The 14,637-nt window shown below is 41.8% G+C and overlaps 2 protein-coding genes across 2 annotated transcripts; one reads left to right on the top strand and one right to left on the bottom strand.

The window, feature by feature from the left end:
- Window positions 1-11,950: 11,950 nt before the first annotated feature.
- On the top strand, window positions 11,951-13,271 carry LOC108059028 (glyceraldehyde-3-phosphate dehydrogenase). Its single transcript, XM_017144053.3, has one exon. The coding sequence runs from the start codon at window positions 12,049-12,051 to the stop codon at window positions 13,135-13,137; it is 1,089 nt and encodes a 362-aa protein (XP_016999542.3). The 5' UTR covers window positions 11,951-12,048; the 3' UTR covers window positions 13,138-13,271.
- A 21-nt stretch (window positions 13,272-13,292) lies between these two features.
- LOC108059029 (protein C1orf43 homolog) lies at window positions 13,293-14,622 on the bottom strand. The gene is made up of 2 exons (XM_017144054.3): window positions 13,907-14,622; window positions 13,293-13,849 (listed from the first exon to the last, which is right to left on the bottom strand). Exons 1-2 carry the CDS (start codon window positions 14,527-14,529, stop codon window positions 13,426-13,428), a joined length of 1,047 nt encoding a protein of 348 aa, XP_016999543.3. The 5' UTR covers window positions 14,530-14,622; the 3' UTR covers window positions 13,293-13,425.
- Window positions 14,623-14,637: the final 15 nt, after the last annotated feature.

Genomic DNA, 14,637 nt, shown 5'->3' with positions numbered 1-14,637 from the left:
TCGATGGTACTCTGCTCGGCGTCTTATCGGGAAAGCGTATTATATAACATAGTGCGGGAGGGAGACAGTGGGCGGGGCAAAAGAGAAAGCAGATTGTGCGGCAGCCGCCCTAAAGCTTTATTTATTTCTGTTTACATTGCATTAAACATCTTGCAATCAAAAAAGACAAAGGAAACACAATCACTAAAATCAAATTTAGCTTAATTAATTCAAAGTGCAAACAAGTAGGAAAAGTCGAGGGATAGCGTAGTATGGATAGAATAGGGGGTTGAGTAATAGGCGAATCGTGAGATCTGGACAAATTACCTTGGAGCCTCGATGGGATTAGACAGATTGTGGCTGTGCCACGCCCCTAATGGGCGTTTCAAGTGGTTCGTGCGTCTACTTAGCCGCTGCTTAAGATAATTGCCTTGCTTAATTAGTTGGCCTTTGTGCGGAATCTGCCGGAATGGGTAATAATTATAAATTAATTCGATTGACAGGCAGTGAGGCAATGAATCCAATGGCAGAAGATGTCAGCTCTGGTTTAAAATTTCCAGACAGTTTTGGCATTTTGTAATTGAACGCGTTCGACACGCAATGAACAGCCGGAAAAGCGCGCATAAATCAAAGCATTTTCCGTCATTCACTCAGTCGTGAAAATGTCTGCCATCTTTTAGGCGCAAATTGTGTGCGAGTCCTTTTTGTTTCATTTGTTTTTTTTTTGCTGTGCATGTGTTGACATCTGCAATTGGCTGCGGGCTGACACTTAACGCTGCACGCAATCGATGACTTTCACCCCTACACTAACCCACTTTTCCCGCTTTCCCTTCTGCGGGATTTTCCCTTTGCGCTGCGGAACATTTTGTCGTATTTTTGGTAGCTGTTTGTATTTGTTTTTGTCCCCGAGCGATGATTGAGTGAGTGCTTTAGTCGATCGTAAATGTTGCAAGTGGCGAATGCAAATATGTTGCAATTTGCCAACTGGATTTTGGGTATGTAATATATATACACACGCATGTCTCTTTGTGAAGTTTGTGTTCTATTTGTTGTCCATTGGACATTCCGTGGGGCTTTATCGACGTGGAAATCAGTTAATATATACGGGCTGCAGGAGGGGAAAACCATGGAAGTGTATTGAATTACCATGCCATTTCTATTTTTCATTTCAAATAATGAAGGGATAATTCGAACTTCGAAGTGTATTAATTACAATGCAGTAATTAGTGTTTGGGGAAATGTTAATTCAATGATGAATGGATTACAAGCATATCTCGGTTGCATCGAGTTTCTAAGAATTGTTCCTATTTTTCGTTGCAAGTAATTAAGGGGAAATTCGAAATGTATTAATAACAATACAGTTCTAACTAAGAATCTTAGTGGTTGGGGAAACGTCATTTAGATTTAAAGGAAGTGAGATGTTTTCGGTTTCCAAGAACTATTCGACTTTAGCGGTAGAACGATCTTTGTATATGGTTATTAATAAATATTACATTGAAAGAGTAACTTTCTTGTTTTGTTGTATTCCAAGATATACCCATCCAAAAGACACCACCTTTATCTTTAGCTTTATTAAATCGTAGTCTGACAAAAGTATTATAATTTAATCATGTCTACCTCTTAAGCTGATTCCGTTCATTTCACATTCTTCGAATCTCAATCTCAATTACAGATGGAAGCATAAGCCTCTCTCAAATTACCATCAACTTCGCAGACATTCGACATTGATCCATTTCCCTTGTTGGTTTCTCTGCTTTTCCTTTTCGCTTTTCCTTCACTTTTGCTGGAATTTCCCTGTTCAGTTCTGCTGCATTTTACTGTTTTTCCCACTCACCATGTTTTCTGTGGTTTTTGGCACTGACGAACCATTTGGTTTGTCCTGACTGCTGCAGGCTATTGGCATAGTCAAAAGGATATGCCCTCTTTATTTTCACCCATTTTTCTGTCGCTTTTCCTCCTTTACTCCCTCACATTTTCAGTTTGCGAATTGATTTTACATTTGTAATTGCAGTAGGATTGTAATGGCCTAAAAATGTGTTTTATTGTGACACATTGAACTTATTGGCTTAAATTTGAGTTGGTCTGCCCAACTGCAGGACATGATGTAAGGAACTTATAGGACATCCTTAATGGCAATGTTGTATCATTCTACTCTTGTATTTTTCTCTAATTCATTGTCATTATATTACATCCATACTAAGCCCTTCAAGAATATGCAATATAAAATCAGACAAAACACTCAAAGAGGATCCTTTAGTGTCCAGCGAAAGCCAGGTTAGCTTAGTGGGTTAAGTAAATTAACAATGGCCAACAAAGGGCTAAAGCTTACCATAGACATTTTCAAGACCCTGCCTTTTTTCGCTTATTGAGTTGATGTAGGAGTGGATTTTATGGTATAATGCTACACTGATTTCATTCCGCCAGAGCCAGATGAAATGTTGCTTCGTTAACTTTGGATAGACGAAGCAAATTTCCTTTTTGCCCCGCCCAGCGCATGACTCAAAACAAACTGCAGCTCATTATCACGCCCACCCGACGCCCCCTCGTGTGTGCCACGCCCCCTGTCGCCCCCTGACGCCCCCATTCAATTTGGGTTGCATGCTTCGTTTTGGTAAATTGCTGGCACTTAATATGCCATGAGAGCCAAATAAAATTGGCAGTAAGAACGAAGCAGCAACAGTTGAAGGATTAATTCAATAAGAATAAATTCGGAAAATAAGGAATTAGGATGCTCAGTGAAGAGGGTTTCCTTCGCACGTATTTATCCTGCAAAATTGGTGCAACTTAAAGCGCTGCCACCACGTCGTATGCGTAATATCCGCGTAAAGTGTAATTTGGCAGCTCGTATGCGAATTTTCCGGCGCCCTAGTTGGTTTCTCATCATCACATGCACGTGTGCCAGGATGTTGGATCCTAAATATTTATGCCAGCGTTGAAGGAGTCCCCCTTCCCATTCTCCGTTCACCCTGATAATGCCGATGTTCTTGTGGCTGCCACAAGGCTCTTGCTCAAATATTTACAGACAGCAAGTTACCGAGTGCTCGCGTGTGTGTGTGGGTGAAAGTGCCAACTTTTCCATTGCATCTTGAAGGGCTTTTGCATAATTATTCAATTTTTTGCGGTCGCAAAGTTTCCGATAATTTACAAGTTCGCGGGCAATCGATGAAAAGTTTTCCCGCTCGTTGGGAAGTAACCGAAAAGAATAATGCAGAATATTCTTTTCGGTTACTTTTCCCTCCTCGTAAGTGAGTGCACTTACTGAATAATGAATACATTTAATCCCCGTCGCGCAGCTTAAAGCATAATTTAAAATGATAAGTGAGAAACTGTTGAATGGCCAGCATGGCGTATGATTAATAGAACGATAAAGCAACTTAATCGCGCCCAAGCCCGCCCAGTTTTCCTGCTTGCCCTCGCACACTGCTAATTTGTGCACTTTCCCGCCCATTTCCTACATTTTTTCTCGACCAGCTTTTGTGGCGTATGAGTAATCTAGCTTTCATGTAGCAAATCACATAAAAATTGATGGATTTTTGTGTGGTGTTTACCTAAACCAAAAAAATAAACGATTTTTAAAAATATTCATTCAGATTAATGGTGATGGCCAGGCCATTCCCTTTTACTTTCTTGGATGTTTCGGTTTTTGGGTATAATTGGTATATAAAGGAAAAAAAAATAATATATAAAAAAACTAAAAAAAAAATAAAAAAAACAATTGTTTTCTATTGATAAAAATATCTTTATAAATTTAAAATTAAGTGTTAAGATTGTAAATACCAATATAATTTATTGCGAAGCCATTTTTAATACTTTTCAAACATCCGAAAATTTTTCACTTCTGCCAAAAATGAGTATTAAATATGGCTTCATTTCTTTGCAGAGAAAATATAAATATTCGTATTTTATACATATTTGTGCCAGAATTCCGGTCAACGTTATTCCTTAATTCACCCATAAATTGCTCTCTAAATATTGTTTATATTTATCAAATTTGCAGCCATAACAAAATAATGATTCTTTGGGATAATTTTGGTCTGCCTGGAATTTAATAGACAAAAGGCCCCGAAAACAAAAGTCAATCAATTGCGTGGGCGGTGGAATTGAAAAGGTGGGAAGTGGATGAATGACTGGATGAATGGATGGATTGATGGCTTGAGGGATGGCTGTGGCAATATCTCATTTACTAGTTTATTGAGCACTTTGCTGGGGAAATGACTTCACTCCGTCGCTGGCTGATGAAATGCGTATTTTGTTTCGGGTGTTCGTTCTAGAGTTTTCACAATCGCCACCCCCGGTGGAAAACTTGGCCTCCATTTTCCGTGGCCAATTAAAAGCTTAGGGCTGCTTTTCCATCTGCCTTCGCCCCATTCCCCGCTGACCACTTGTGGAACTCATAAAATATGCCCGGACAGGCGGCAGTTATCCTTGGAGTCCTGCCTCCCACTCCTGCCCCTGAATTTTCTCCTAGTTCATTGTTTGTTTTTCCGGGTGCCTGTTTGAGGATTATGTGAAATTTTTGCCGCTTTTAGTTCGCATTTACATGAACAAACTGGGATTCCTAATCGGAAGCAGAAATGTGGCCGCTTTTCCATGGAAAGTTTCTGTTTCTGATTTCTACTGAAGTCCTCTGGCTCTGAATACATTTTTTAATTGAATTCCTTAAGTAGACTGTAATGTGCAGTAATACTGTAAGCATTTTCAAGCAGCTTCCTTTTAATTAAAGCGACTTTAAGAAATGCTCTCAAAAAGTAATTATCTTAATTAACATAGAAAGCTGTCAACATTTTATTTTTCTTTTTTTATAATTTATCAGCAACGCAAAATAAATCCCCTAACAGTTTCCTAATAAATTTCTTTGGAAATACGCGTGCCGCACTTCCGCGGTTTAAACAGATGAATAAATACGGCTTGTGAAATTGTTTCAATTAAATGTAATGTGTTTTGATATTTTTCTGAATTTCTGATTGCTTAACATTGTGGAAGATTATAATGGCTGCACTGCCGCTTAAAATCATCCGATAATAGAGGCCCATTATTTAAGTTCAGTTTTATTTTCATAAATATTATCTGCTATGGTATATTGTTTTGTTACCTTAATTGGATTTAATCTGTTAAGCCTGTTTGGTAAAAAATAAACTAATATTTAAGCTGAAGTAGAATGTATTTATTTTTCTTTTTTGAGTGAAAATATTGCGTTATACAATTCAACCAAACTCAATTGAATTTAAAGACTTATAATAATTTTAAATATTTACATTAAGAGGTCTGCTTTAAGTGTTGTCCCATTCGATTTAAGTTCGCCATATCATTTGAATAATGACAGCGCACCACGTGTCACAGGTCATTAGTAATTTATTGCTCTGTCCACCATTACCTAGATGTCAAGTACACCAGTGCAGCTCAATTAAGTTGTCAACTTTGGTGCATTAATTTGGATTTGCCCGCGTAACAATTCATCGGGCAGAACCGAAACAAATGTATCTCCTTTAACTCGTTGGCACACTAATGAAATTGGATGTTATTGGGAGGGCTGGGAGTGATTTAGTGCTAAGGACCTGTTATTACCTGCCCACTTTGAGTTAATTTGCTTATGCGCAACTCGTTAGCTTCTCATCCTGCAGTCGCAGTTACTACGAGTATGAAATTGTTTAACAAGCACTTTGTGTCTGCTCTGTTATTATTATAGTGATTGTCATTGCGATTGTTGTGGCTGGCTTTGTCTTACCCGCAGCATATTTACATTTGTGTTTATTTTTAGCCAAGGACGAGGCAAGGACAATAGCCCGGCTGCATTCTAAAATATCTCAATCCAGCGCATTTCGCATTCATGACGTTCTGTTATTGCCCCCAGTATCTGCACATGCACATCTCCGTATGACTGCCAAGGACTCTGGGTCGATCTACATACTGGCTGTATGGGGAAAGCGAGCCAAGGTCCTCGGGATGCTTTGGGCGCAATCAGAAAATTGCATTTCATTCATCTCGGTGAGTCCGAAAACTCGTTAGCCCCGCCAACTTGGCCAATTGTCGGCCTATTAGCTGCCAGACAAACTTCATAAAGCCCGCCTGTGTGTTTGTCCAACAACTTTGTTTGTCCCACCCATGAAAAGGAGACCTGAACGGAGCTGAACAGAGCCGAACTGCCTCTGATGTCTACATTTTGCAGTTATTTATCACCTCTTACACTCTGGTCACGCAAGCCCACCCCTCAGTTTCCCATTTCCCAGGCATTTTCCTCCCATTTCCTCTACCTTGCATGTTTTTGGCTGAAATGAAGCGAAAACAAGTGGAAAGGACACCGCGCAGTAGGGGTATGCGAAAAGTCAACTACCAAATAAATGGAAATAGCAAACACTTGGGCTTGAATACCCTTGCTCATAAATACCTAAAGCAGGATTCAAATTTATGGGATTATGATTTTTCGACTGGGGAATCTCCATTTTTCCGCTACAACTAAAAATGTGTTAATATACATTCAAAACAATTTCTATAATTTCTGTGAAATAACACAAACTTATCCAGGAAAACAGCTATATTTATTTATTTTTAGACTGAATATTTTTCCACTGGAAATACATTTAAGTTTTATAATTTTTAAAACAATTTTTCTAACGGCCGTAAAATTACACCAACTTTTATCCAAGGCCCACAGCTAAATAAACAAAGAGATAACTTTCAAATGGCTGCCAAATACGAGATAGACCAACTTTATAGGGTCAAAGTGTTACAAACTTTTGGACAACATGATAAGAACCCCTGCTAGGGCAATAAAATCTTGTGCACGTGCATATAAACAATTATTTATGCAGAAAGTGAAGTGGAGAAAATATTAACCCCTTACACACTGAGTGCCAGGATGGGTCGTGACAATGATAAGGCACAGTAAGTGGTAAATGTCATGAAATAAATTCACTTGGCTCATTTCCGCCATATTCGTGTCTTTTCTTGGGATTGATGGCGCCCGAAAAAGTTACAATTTTCGGCAATTGTCTTAATTTAATTTAAGCAAACGGAAATATATCAACCTGGCAGGATTTATGAGAAATTTAGAACGTATTGCAATGGTCATAAGTAAACAGGGGAATTGTTTTATGCATGTGCAATCAACCATTTGATTTGTATTGTCTTGTTCGAGTTTCGTAACCTGACTTGCCAACTACGATTCTTTTCTCGCCACACCGACTGACAGCGGATGTCTGCGGACTGACACCAAACATCCTTGGCCCAGGGAAAATTTAACTTGTCGGTCCTCATCATCATCATCATAAAAAAGAAGCTCGAACTTTGACACAAAAGTTTTGTTTCCTTCTTTTTTTTTCTTTTGCTCCTCGAAATAAAAATGAACAACAGGCTGAATTTTATTCGTGTTTCCTTCGGCCCCCGTCTCCTTTGCATATTATTTAAATAATAAATGAGTTTTTGACAGTCGCAGTGAGAAAGTGAGCTGGCTTTTTGTCGGGTTGGGGGGTTATTTTCGGTTTTTTTTGGGGTGAGGTGTTAGCTGACAAGTGAAGGAATTGCCCTTGTTCCGTTCCGTTTCGTTTATTCGCTTCAGATACTCGCTCACAACACGATGTTGCCAGAAATAAATAAATCTCTTTAATGTCCCCGCCGAACTGTGCTGGTAATTCATCCTTTTTCCGGACAGATCTGCCAAACGAAACTATCAAAAAATGTTAAGAGTCAATTCTTTATTTTAGTTTTATTTTTCTACATTTCTGGGGTAGAGTTTAATTTATTTGTTGGATTCTTTATGGCATATACGATAAGAAAGAAGTTATAAAATTCTAAAATTATTTACTAAACTTCTTGTTAAAATGACTGCACTAAAAATAAAGCACTGAATACGTAGAAATTGGTGTTAATGGCCATTATTTCAATAAATATACATTTGAGTGTCGGAAATGTTAAAAAATCAATATGTTTCCTTCTTTTTACACTAGACGTATGAGGGAATCCCGAATTTGATTTAGGATTTTGCCACCACTGCCGCAGAAGCTTCTGTTTTTCTTGCCGTTTTAGTGGGCAACAGTTGCTGCTTTTCGCCTTCCCATACACCAGAATTTCCCCCGCTTTTCCGGCTCGGCTTCACTACTACACATTTGTTTTTGTTGCTGGTTTCGTTGTTGACATTATTGTTGTAGTTAGTGCTGTGGTTGTTGCTGCTTTTGGTAGGTTGCTCCCTTGGTAGCTGAAACATCGCGGCTCTAGTGTAATTGGTTTAGCTAGCAGCTTAACTTTTATGCTATTTGCCGGTGCTCTCGAAGGTAATGAAATTTCATGGCATTTGACTCGCTTTCCCAGTTCCAGCCAGGATATATCCTGGCTAGAGCAACACACACTCGCACTCAAACGACTGGCTGGCATCCTTTGCGTATACGTAATGTTGTTTTATTTATGGAGTGGCCACTGCCGGCGAACAGGCATATATCAACGTAATTACTGCACCTGAACCCGTATACTCAATTAATTGTTATTCCATCGAATTTCAATTTAAGGCAATTCCTCACTTGGTCAGTTGTGTCAATTAGTCAAAAGCCACCAGCCATGGAGAGCTAAAAGTTGAGAGTTTACACAAAAGTTGGTGGAGAAACACAAGCAAAGGGGTTAAGTGCGGCTGTAGTTGATGAAGGAGGGAAAGTCCTTTGAACTGAATATATGGGGGAATTTAAGGGTAATCTTTTCAATTGGTTCTCCTCAAGCAAAAACTTGTTTGTAAGGAATTTAAATCTAGTTAGATTGTGTAAAGTGAGAACTTTTCTTTTACGAAAGTCTAAAATTCCTATTGTTTAAAGGTTGTACATGAACATGGTTAATTATGGTTTTAAACAGATTTTATAGATATAGTAATCATTGAGTATTGTCGAACAGAAAAGTTCAACATTCTAAATTTTGGTAGGGATAATATTAGCAATTGGTATTATGATTTCCTTTAGAAAAAACCATTAACATTTTTCAACGACTTTTTTGAAGTTAAAAGAATCATTTTTTAGTTCTAATAAATTATTATAAACACTTTAACGAACTTAAAAAAATAGAATAAAAATATAGTCCATAAACAACAAGTTTTCCCCTAAATTGATTCCTTTTCTTTTCCCAGTGCAAGGTTATTTCGAAAAAGTCACATTTCGCATCATCTTCCCTATCGAAACGGCCACAGTACATTTATTGAAAACTCATTTACTAAGTTACCATGAAAGTTCAACGAAAACTTTCAATGCCGCACAAACACACGAGCGGAAAAAATGTCATTCCGCATCCGCAAAAATGCAAATTGAATTATATCTAAGTCATTGAATGGGTTGACTTCTCAGTCGGCAAGTTCTCGTTCTGGTTTTGGCTGTATGTTGCAACTGATTTGTTTGGCAAGAGATATATATTTTGTAGGTTTCGAATTTCATGACCTGCCAAAAATGCCAAGTTTACGAAGGCAAAAAAAGCACAGAAAAAAGAAATATACGATTTACATCTGCCGCATTGGCCCTTTGATTTAATTCCAAGTTCTGGCGAGGACAAGTTGTGGGAGAGTTTGCATTCCGGAATTCAAATCCCAGCCACGCCCTCTTTAGGCACTTGAGCGCACAATTAGCTGTCAGTTGGAATACGAGTACAGAGTCGGGCTTGGCTGGATGTGGCCCCGGCTCCTTATCCTTTTGTTCGCCAAACGGCCCTTTGTTCCTCCGAAAATTTCGCAGCAGCGCAGCGCACTTGTCCCTGACAATTCAATTTGGGAATGATGTACCATCCGGCTCCTGAAAACTATTGCAGGGTTAGTGGCGGTGGGGGTCCTGCAGCTGGCTGCTGAATATTGATCCCCCGGATAATCGCTAAGGAGCCAAACAACATTTCTGCACCCATTCACAGGCGGTAGATATACAGTACTTGCAGCTCAGCAGGGGAAATAATGGAAAATATATAAGCTCAATGCGATCAGGAAGCGAGGAGGAGCTAAGAAGCCAAGGAGCCGGGGAATCTCGAGTCCCAATGCTAAGCTGTTCCGCAGCGCATTGACAGCTGTGGAAATTATGGAGGCACTTTGTCCTTCGCAGCTGGAAAAAAATATAATAAAACAATTGGCACTTCCGCAACATTTCGCAAACGATTTGTTTTCCTGTTCAGTCAGCTTAAGCCCGGTCTGCTTTAATGCCGGCCTCGGTCTTAAATACATTTATCCGGCTTGTAGACCAACTTTAGTGGGGCCCCTGGCCCGGCCAACAAGTTAAAGAGGCCCTGGAGGGACATTTACCATTGGCCCTTTATGTGCGCGAGTACACGAACAAAAATATAATCAAAGTGGATGTTTTACGCCTTAATATTTAATACGTATTTTGTGCGCAGATAATCCATATTTTGGTTATGTGATACCTTATTTTAGGTATACCTTGTCCTAAAATATCTCAAGGTATATGATAATTACCCACCAGAAAACAGATATTAACCAAACATTTTTCTACGTGCTTAACAGCAAAATACATTTCTCTTAATGCTCGGTGAGTGTTGAGAAACAGTGATTAAGATTAAGAATTTTGCCACTGAAATATAACTCCAATATGTTCTACAACATTGCTGGCGGGCAGTAAATTGTTGATAATTTCCACCCGATAAAACGTCAACGAAGAACATAAGCTACAGCTTACCGTACTAAATTACAAAAACTTTGCTGTGCTGAAACTCCACCTCTACCTTTATTGTTTTGAGTTGATTTAAATTGCATATATTCCATATTTAAACACTTTGACGAACTTTCCTTAAAGCCGCTCTTAAAATGGGATTTTCTCCCATTGCTCTATGTAGACCATTTCTCAGCGGCGACTCTCGGCAGACAAGTTTCAAATTTGAAAGTTTTTCGCATAAATTTCCAGTGGCAGGGACACTAAAGTAAACAAGCTGGCCCCCAAACAAAGTTGCAAGGGTTCTGGGCACCCAGGGTCCATAAAATAAACTTAAATTTGATGGGATTTTATAGGGGAACATTTAACATTTATGACACCTACGAATCTTCAGTCCAAACATAAATGATACAATGAGTGGGAGTGTGGAGTTGGGATTTCGGATTTCGCGTTATCCAGGGCTTGCAACTGCGGGTGCTGCGATTACTGCAACAATTTCGTAATCAACGGCGGCCCCAAAAGGAAAACCCACCACACGGGGCCCGGAGAGCTCAGTTTTCCCTGCCAAAAGAGAGAGTCCTTGCGCTCAGTTGGAACTTTCTTGCGGGGGCGTTGAAATGTTGCTAGCAACATGCTGCGAGTCGTCCTGCTGTTGCTTCGGCATCATAAATAAAATATTCAACAAAGTTAAGTTGTCATAGCTAGTTGAAGACCGAGACCGATTTCAGGTCGATAGCGGAATGGGTTCCCCACTAAAAGCCGAACGAATAAAACTTCAGTTCAATACATTTCCAGCCCAGTCATGGGCCAAAAGGGGCAGATGGGAATGGAATTTTCTATGGCCGTCATCTGCTATGCTAAAAAAGAAGGAGCAACACGCAGAAAAAAGGCTTAGGGTTGTTAGTTAAATTGGTATTTATATAAAATGTATATTGTAACAGGTTTTATAAATATAAAACCATTTGAAAATGGTTTGTTTTTGCAAATCGGTTTTGTAGTTTAAGTCTGTCAAATTGTCATAAGTTCTTTTGAGTGTACGAAAGGGTGGGGTCCCGAAGGATTGTAGCCCTCCGCACAAAAGGTGAGTAATGACCCTTGAAGCTGGATTTTCTATGCACACGGATGTGTGTGTGTGGGCAGCAATTTGGGGGCCACTCCCACTTTCTTGGGGGCTCCAGACAATTTGGACAGGGCGTTCCCGAAGGTTATTGTAATTTTGTTTCGTGAGAAGCCCTGGCAGGTGGTCGAGTTCGATTGATTTATACCCAACTGCGTAATTATGTATGCCTTCCATCAGGGAGCCATAAGCTCGAAAGGATCTAGGGCAGCTGGGATCCGGAAGTCATTTTATTTTCCCTTGCCAAAGCCATTCCAATATTCATAAACGTATGTAAATTTTACCTACAGATACCTATCGAAATCTTTCTAAATTTAAGGTAGTCTATTTTTTAAAAACAGAATGCCAGCGATTGGAATCAATGGCTTCGGGCGCATCGGTCGGATGTTTGCCCGCCAGGCTCTGGTGCGCAAGGATGTCCAGATCGCGGCCATCAACGATCCCTCGCTGGATCCCAAGTACCTGGCCTACATGCTGCGCTACGACTCCACACACGGCCAGTTCAATCAGAAGATCTCCATAGAGGGCAACTGCCTGGTGGTCAACGGCAAGAAGATCCAGCTGCTCAAGGAGGCGGATCTGAAGAAGGTCAAGTGGGGTGATATGGGCGTGCACACGGTGGTCGAGTGCTCCGGCAGGTTTACCACCCTGAAAGCCTGCCAGGCGCACCTGGATGGTGGTGCCAAGAAGGTGGTCATATCGGCTCCATCCGCCGATGCTCCGATGTTCGTGTGCGGCGTGAATCTGGATAAGTACAAACCGAATATGCCGATAATCTCGAATGCATCCTGCACCACCAACTGCCTGGCGCCGTTGGCCAAGGTGGTCCACGATAATTTCCAAATTTGCGAGGGCCTGATGACCACCGTTCACGCGGCCACCGCCACTCAAAAGATCATCGACGGACCGAGCAGCAAACTCTGGCGGGATGGACGCAGCGGCATGAGCAACATCATACCCGCTGCCACGGGTGCCGCCAAGGCAGTGGGCAAAGTAATCCCCGATCTGAACGGAAAGCTCACGGGGATGGCTTTCCGGGTGCCAGTGCCCAACGTTTCGGTGGTGGACCTAACGTGTCGCCTTGGCAAGCCCGGCAAAATGGACGACATCAAGAAGTGCATCAAGGCGGCGGCCGAGGGCGAAATGAAGGGCATTTTGGGCTATGTGGAGGAGGAGGTGGTGTCCACCGACTTCAACGGATCTCGATTCGCCTCCGTTTTCGATGCCAAGGCCTGCATTGCCCTGAACGACAACTTCGTCAAGCTGATTAGCTGGTACGACAATGAGACGGGATACTCCTGTCGACTCCTCGACCTGGTTCTCCATGCCCAACTGGCCGACCACTGCGCCGAGAAGGAAAAGGCCGCTTGCAAGAAGAAGAAGGAAGATCCCTGCAAGAAAAAGAAAGAGGATCCTTGTAAGAAGAAATAGGATCGCTGCTAGAGGAAGTGGAGAAATTAGTTGAACCAATTTTACTACAATTACAAGAGACTAGTTACATATTTTGGAATTTAAGGAATTAAACTTATGCTTAGGAAAACTGACAAAAAAGAAAACTAATCGGTTTTTTTTTACTGCCAAAAAGAGATGATTATTCTCCCGAAATCGTAGCTGTTTTTACCACTAGAAAATCATAAAATATCCTAACAATTAGTTTTAAATAATTAAAGACTACAACATCGATGGCGATCCAGTTCGAGGGATTCTTTGGAGTCGTTCTCAGACATTGCTGGAGTTCCTTTGAAATTGCTTGGACGAAATGCTCTTGATTTCGTTATCCTCCATAACTCCCGCATCACCGTTCAGATGATGATCCGCCTCCACGATGATGTCGTCCAGGGTGGGAGTCTTAATTCTATTGCGTATGATAAGATCTCTTTCCGAGGGCGCCTGCAGATGAAGAGGATTGGTGGCCAGCTCAGCCTCACCTTCGCCACCTCCGCCGTTGCCGCCCTGCAGACCTAGCGTCAAATTGACCTTGGCGTGCTGTCCAGTTGTGAGTTCGCTGCTGGGCTGAACGTTTTCCAAAGTGGTGGGCGGTCGAAGGCGAGCAGGATCCAGTAGAGAATGCATTTTGGTCTGTTTCCGCGGGGTGCGAGCGGGCGAAGCCTTCCGAGAATTGTAGTTCTTCAGCTGTTTAGATCTGAAGGAGGAAAGATCAGTTAGGTGCCTAGGAAAACTTCAGTTTCAATTAACTCACGCCTCCAAAAGCTTGAGCAGCAAATGGTGATACGCCTCGTACTCATCCTTTCCAAACTCATTCGGATCGTGCCGAGCGTGCTCGTACATATCGCAGTACTGGTGAATCATCCGCTGACCGGCTCCGTTCAACGTGACCGAAAGAGTGGTCAGCAGGAAGGCCCTCAGGCTCTCGGGAGCATGACGCGAGCTGCCATCCGACCGGGCGATCTCCGACTCCAGCAGCTTCACGTCGTCCACCGCCTTCATGCGGTAGTAGTACGGCGGCAGTGGTGCCTCCTGCTCCGGCTGAACGATGTACTTGTCGCCATCGCTCCACAGCAGCTTGGGTTCCTGCGTGATCTTCTGGATGCAGTCCAAGCGCCGCTCAATCTCCCTCCTCAGCGCCTTCTTGGCGTCGTTGCCCACCGGCACGTGGGGGCCACGACGTCCTCGCAGCTGGAAGCGCATGATCTGCCGCTTGGCGAAGATGAACAGCATCAGGCAGGTGAGTACGCCGCCACTGATTATGATGATTATCATCACTCCGGACAACTGCTCCATGTTGCCCGCCTTGCTGGACTTCTCCTGGAGACTCGGTGCGGCAAAGTCGCCCACCTTGTGCAGGCGCAGTTGCCCATCCATGTTTCTGTTTTCCTCGAGGATTTAAGTTAATAAACAATTTTCTCTACAATTTTCTTTGTTTTGATCCGCCACCCAAAACAGCTGATTGCTAGTATGGCCGCACACTCA

The sequence above is a fragment of the Drosophila takahashii genome, chromosome 2R (assembly GCF_030179915.1).
Source record: "Drosophila takahashii strain IR98-3 E-12201 chromosome 2R, DtakHiC1v2, whole genome shotgun sequence".
NCBI lineage: Eukaryota > Metazoa > Arthropoda > Insecta > Diptera > Drosophilidae > Drosophila > Drosophila takahashii.
Note: the sequence above shows the minus strand (reverse complement) of the source record. Positions and strands in the feature narration are given on the sequence as shown.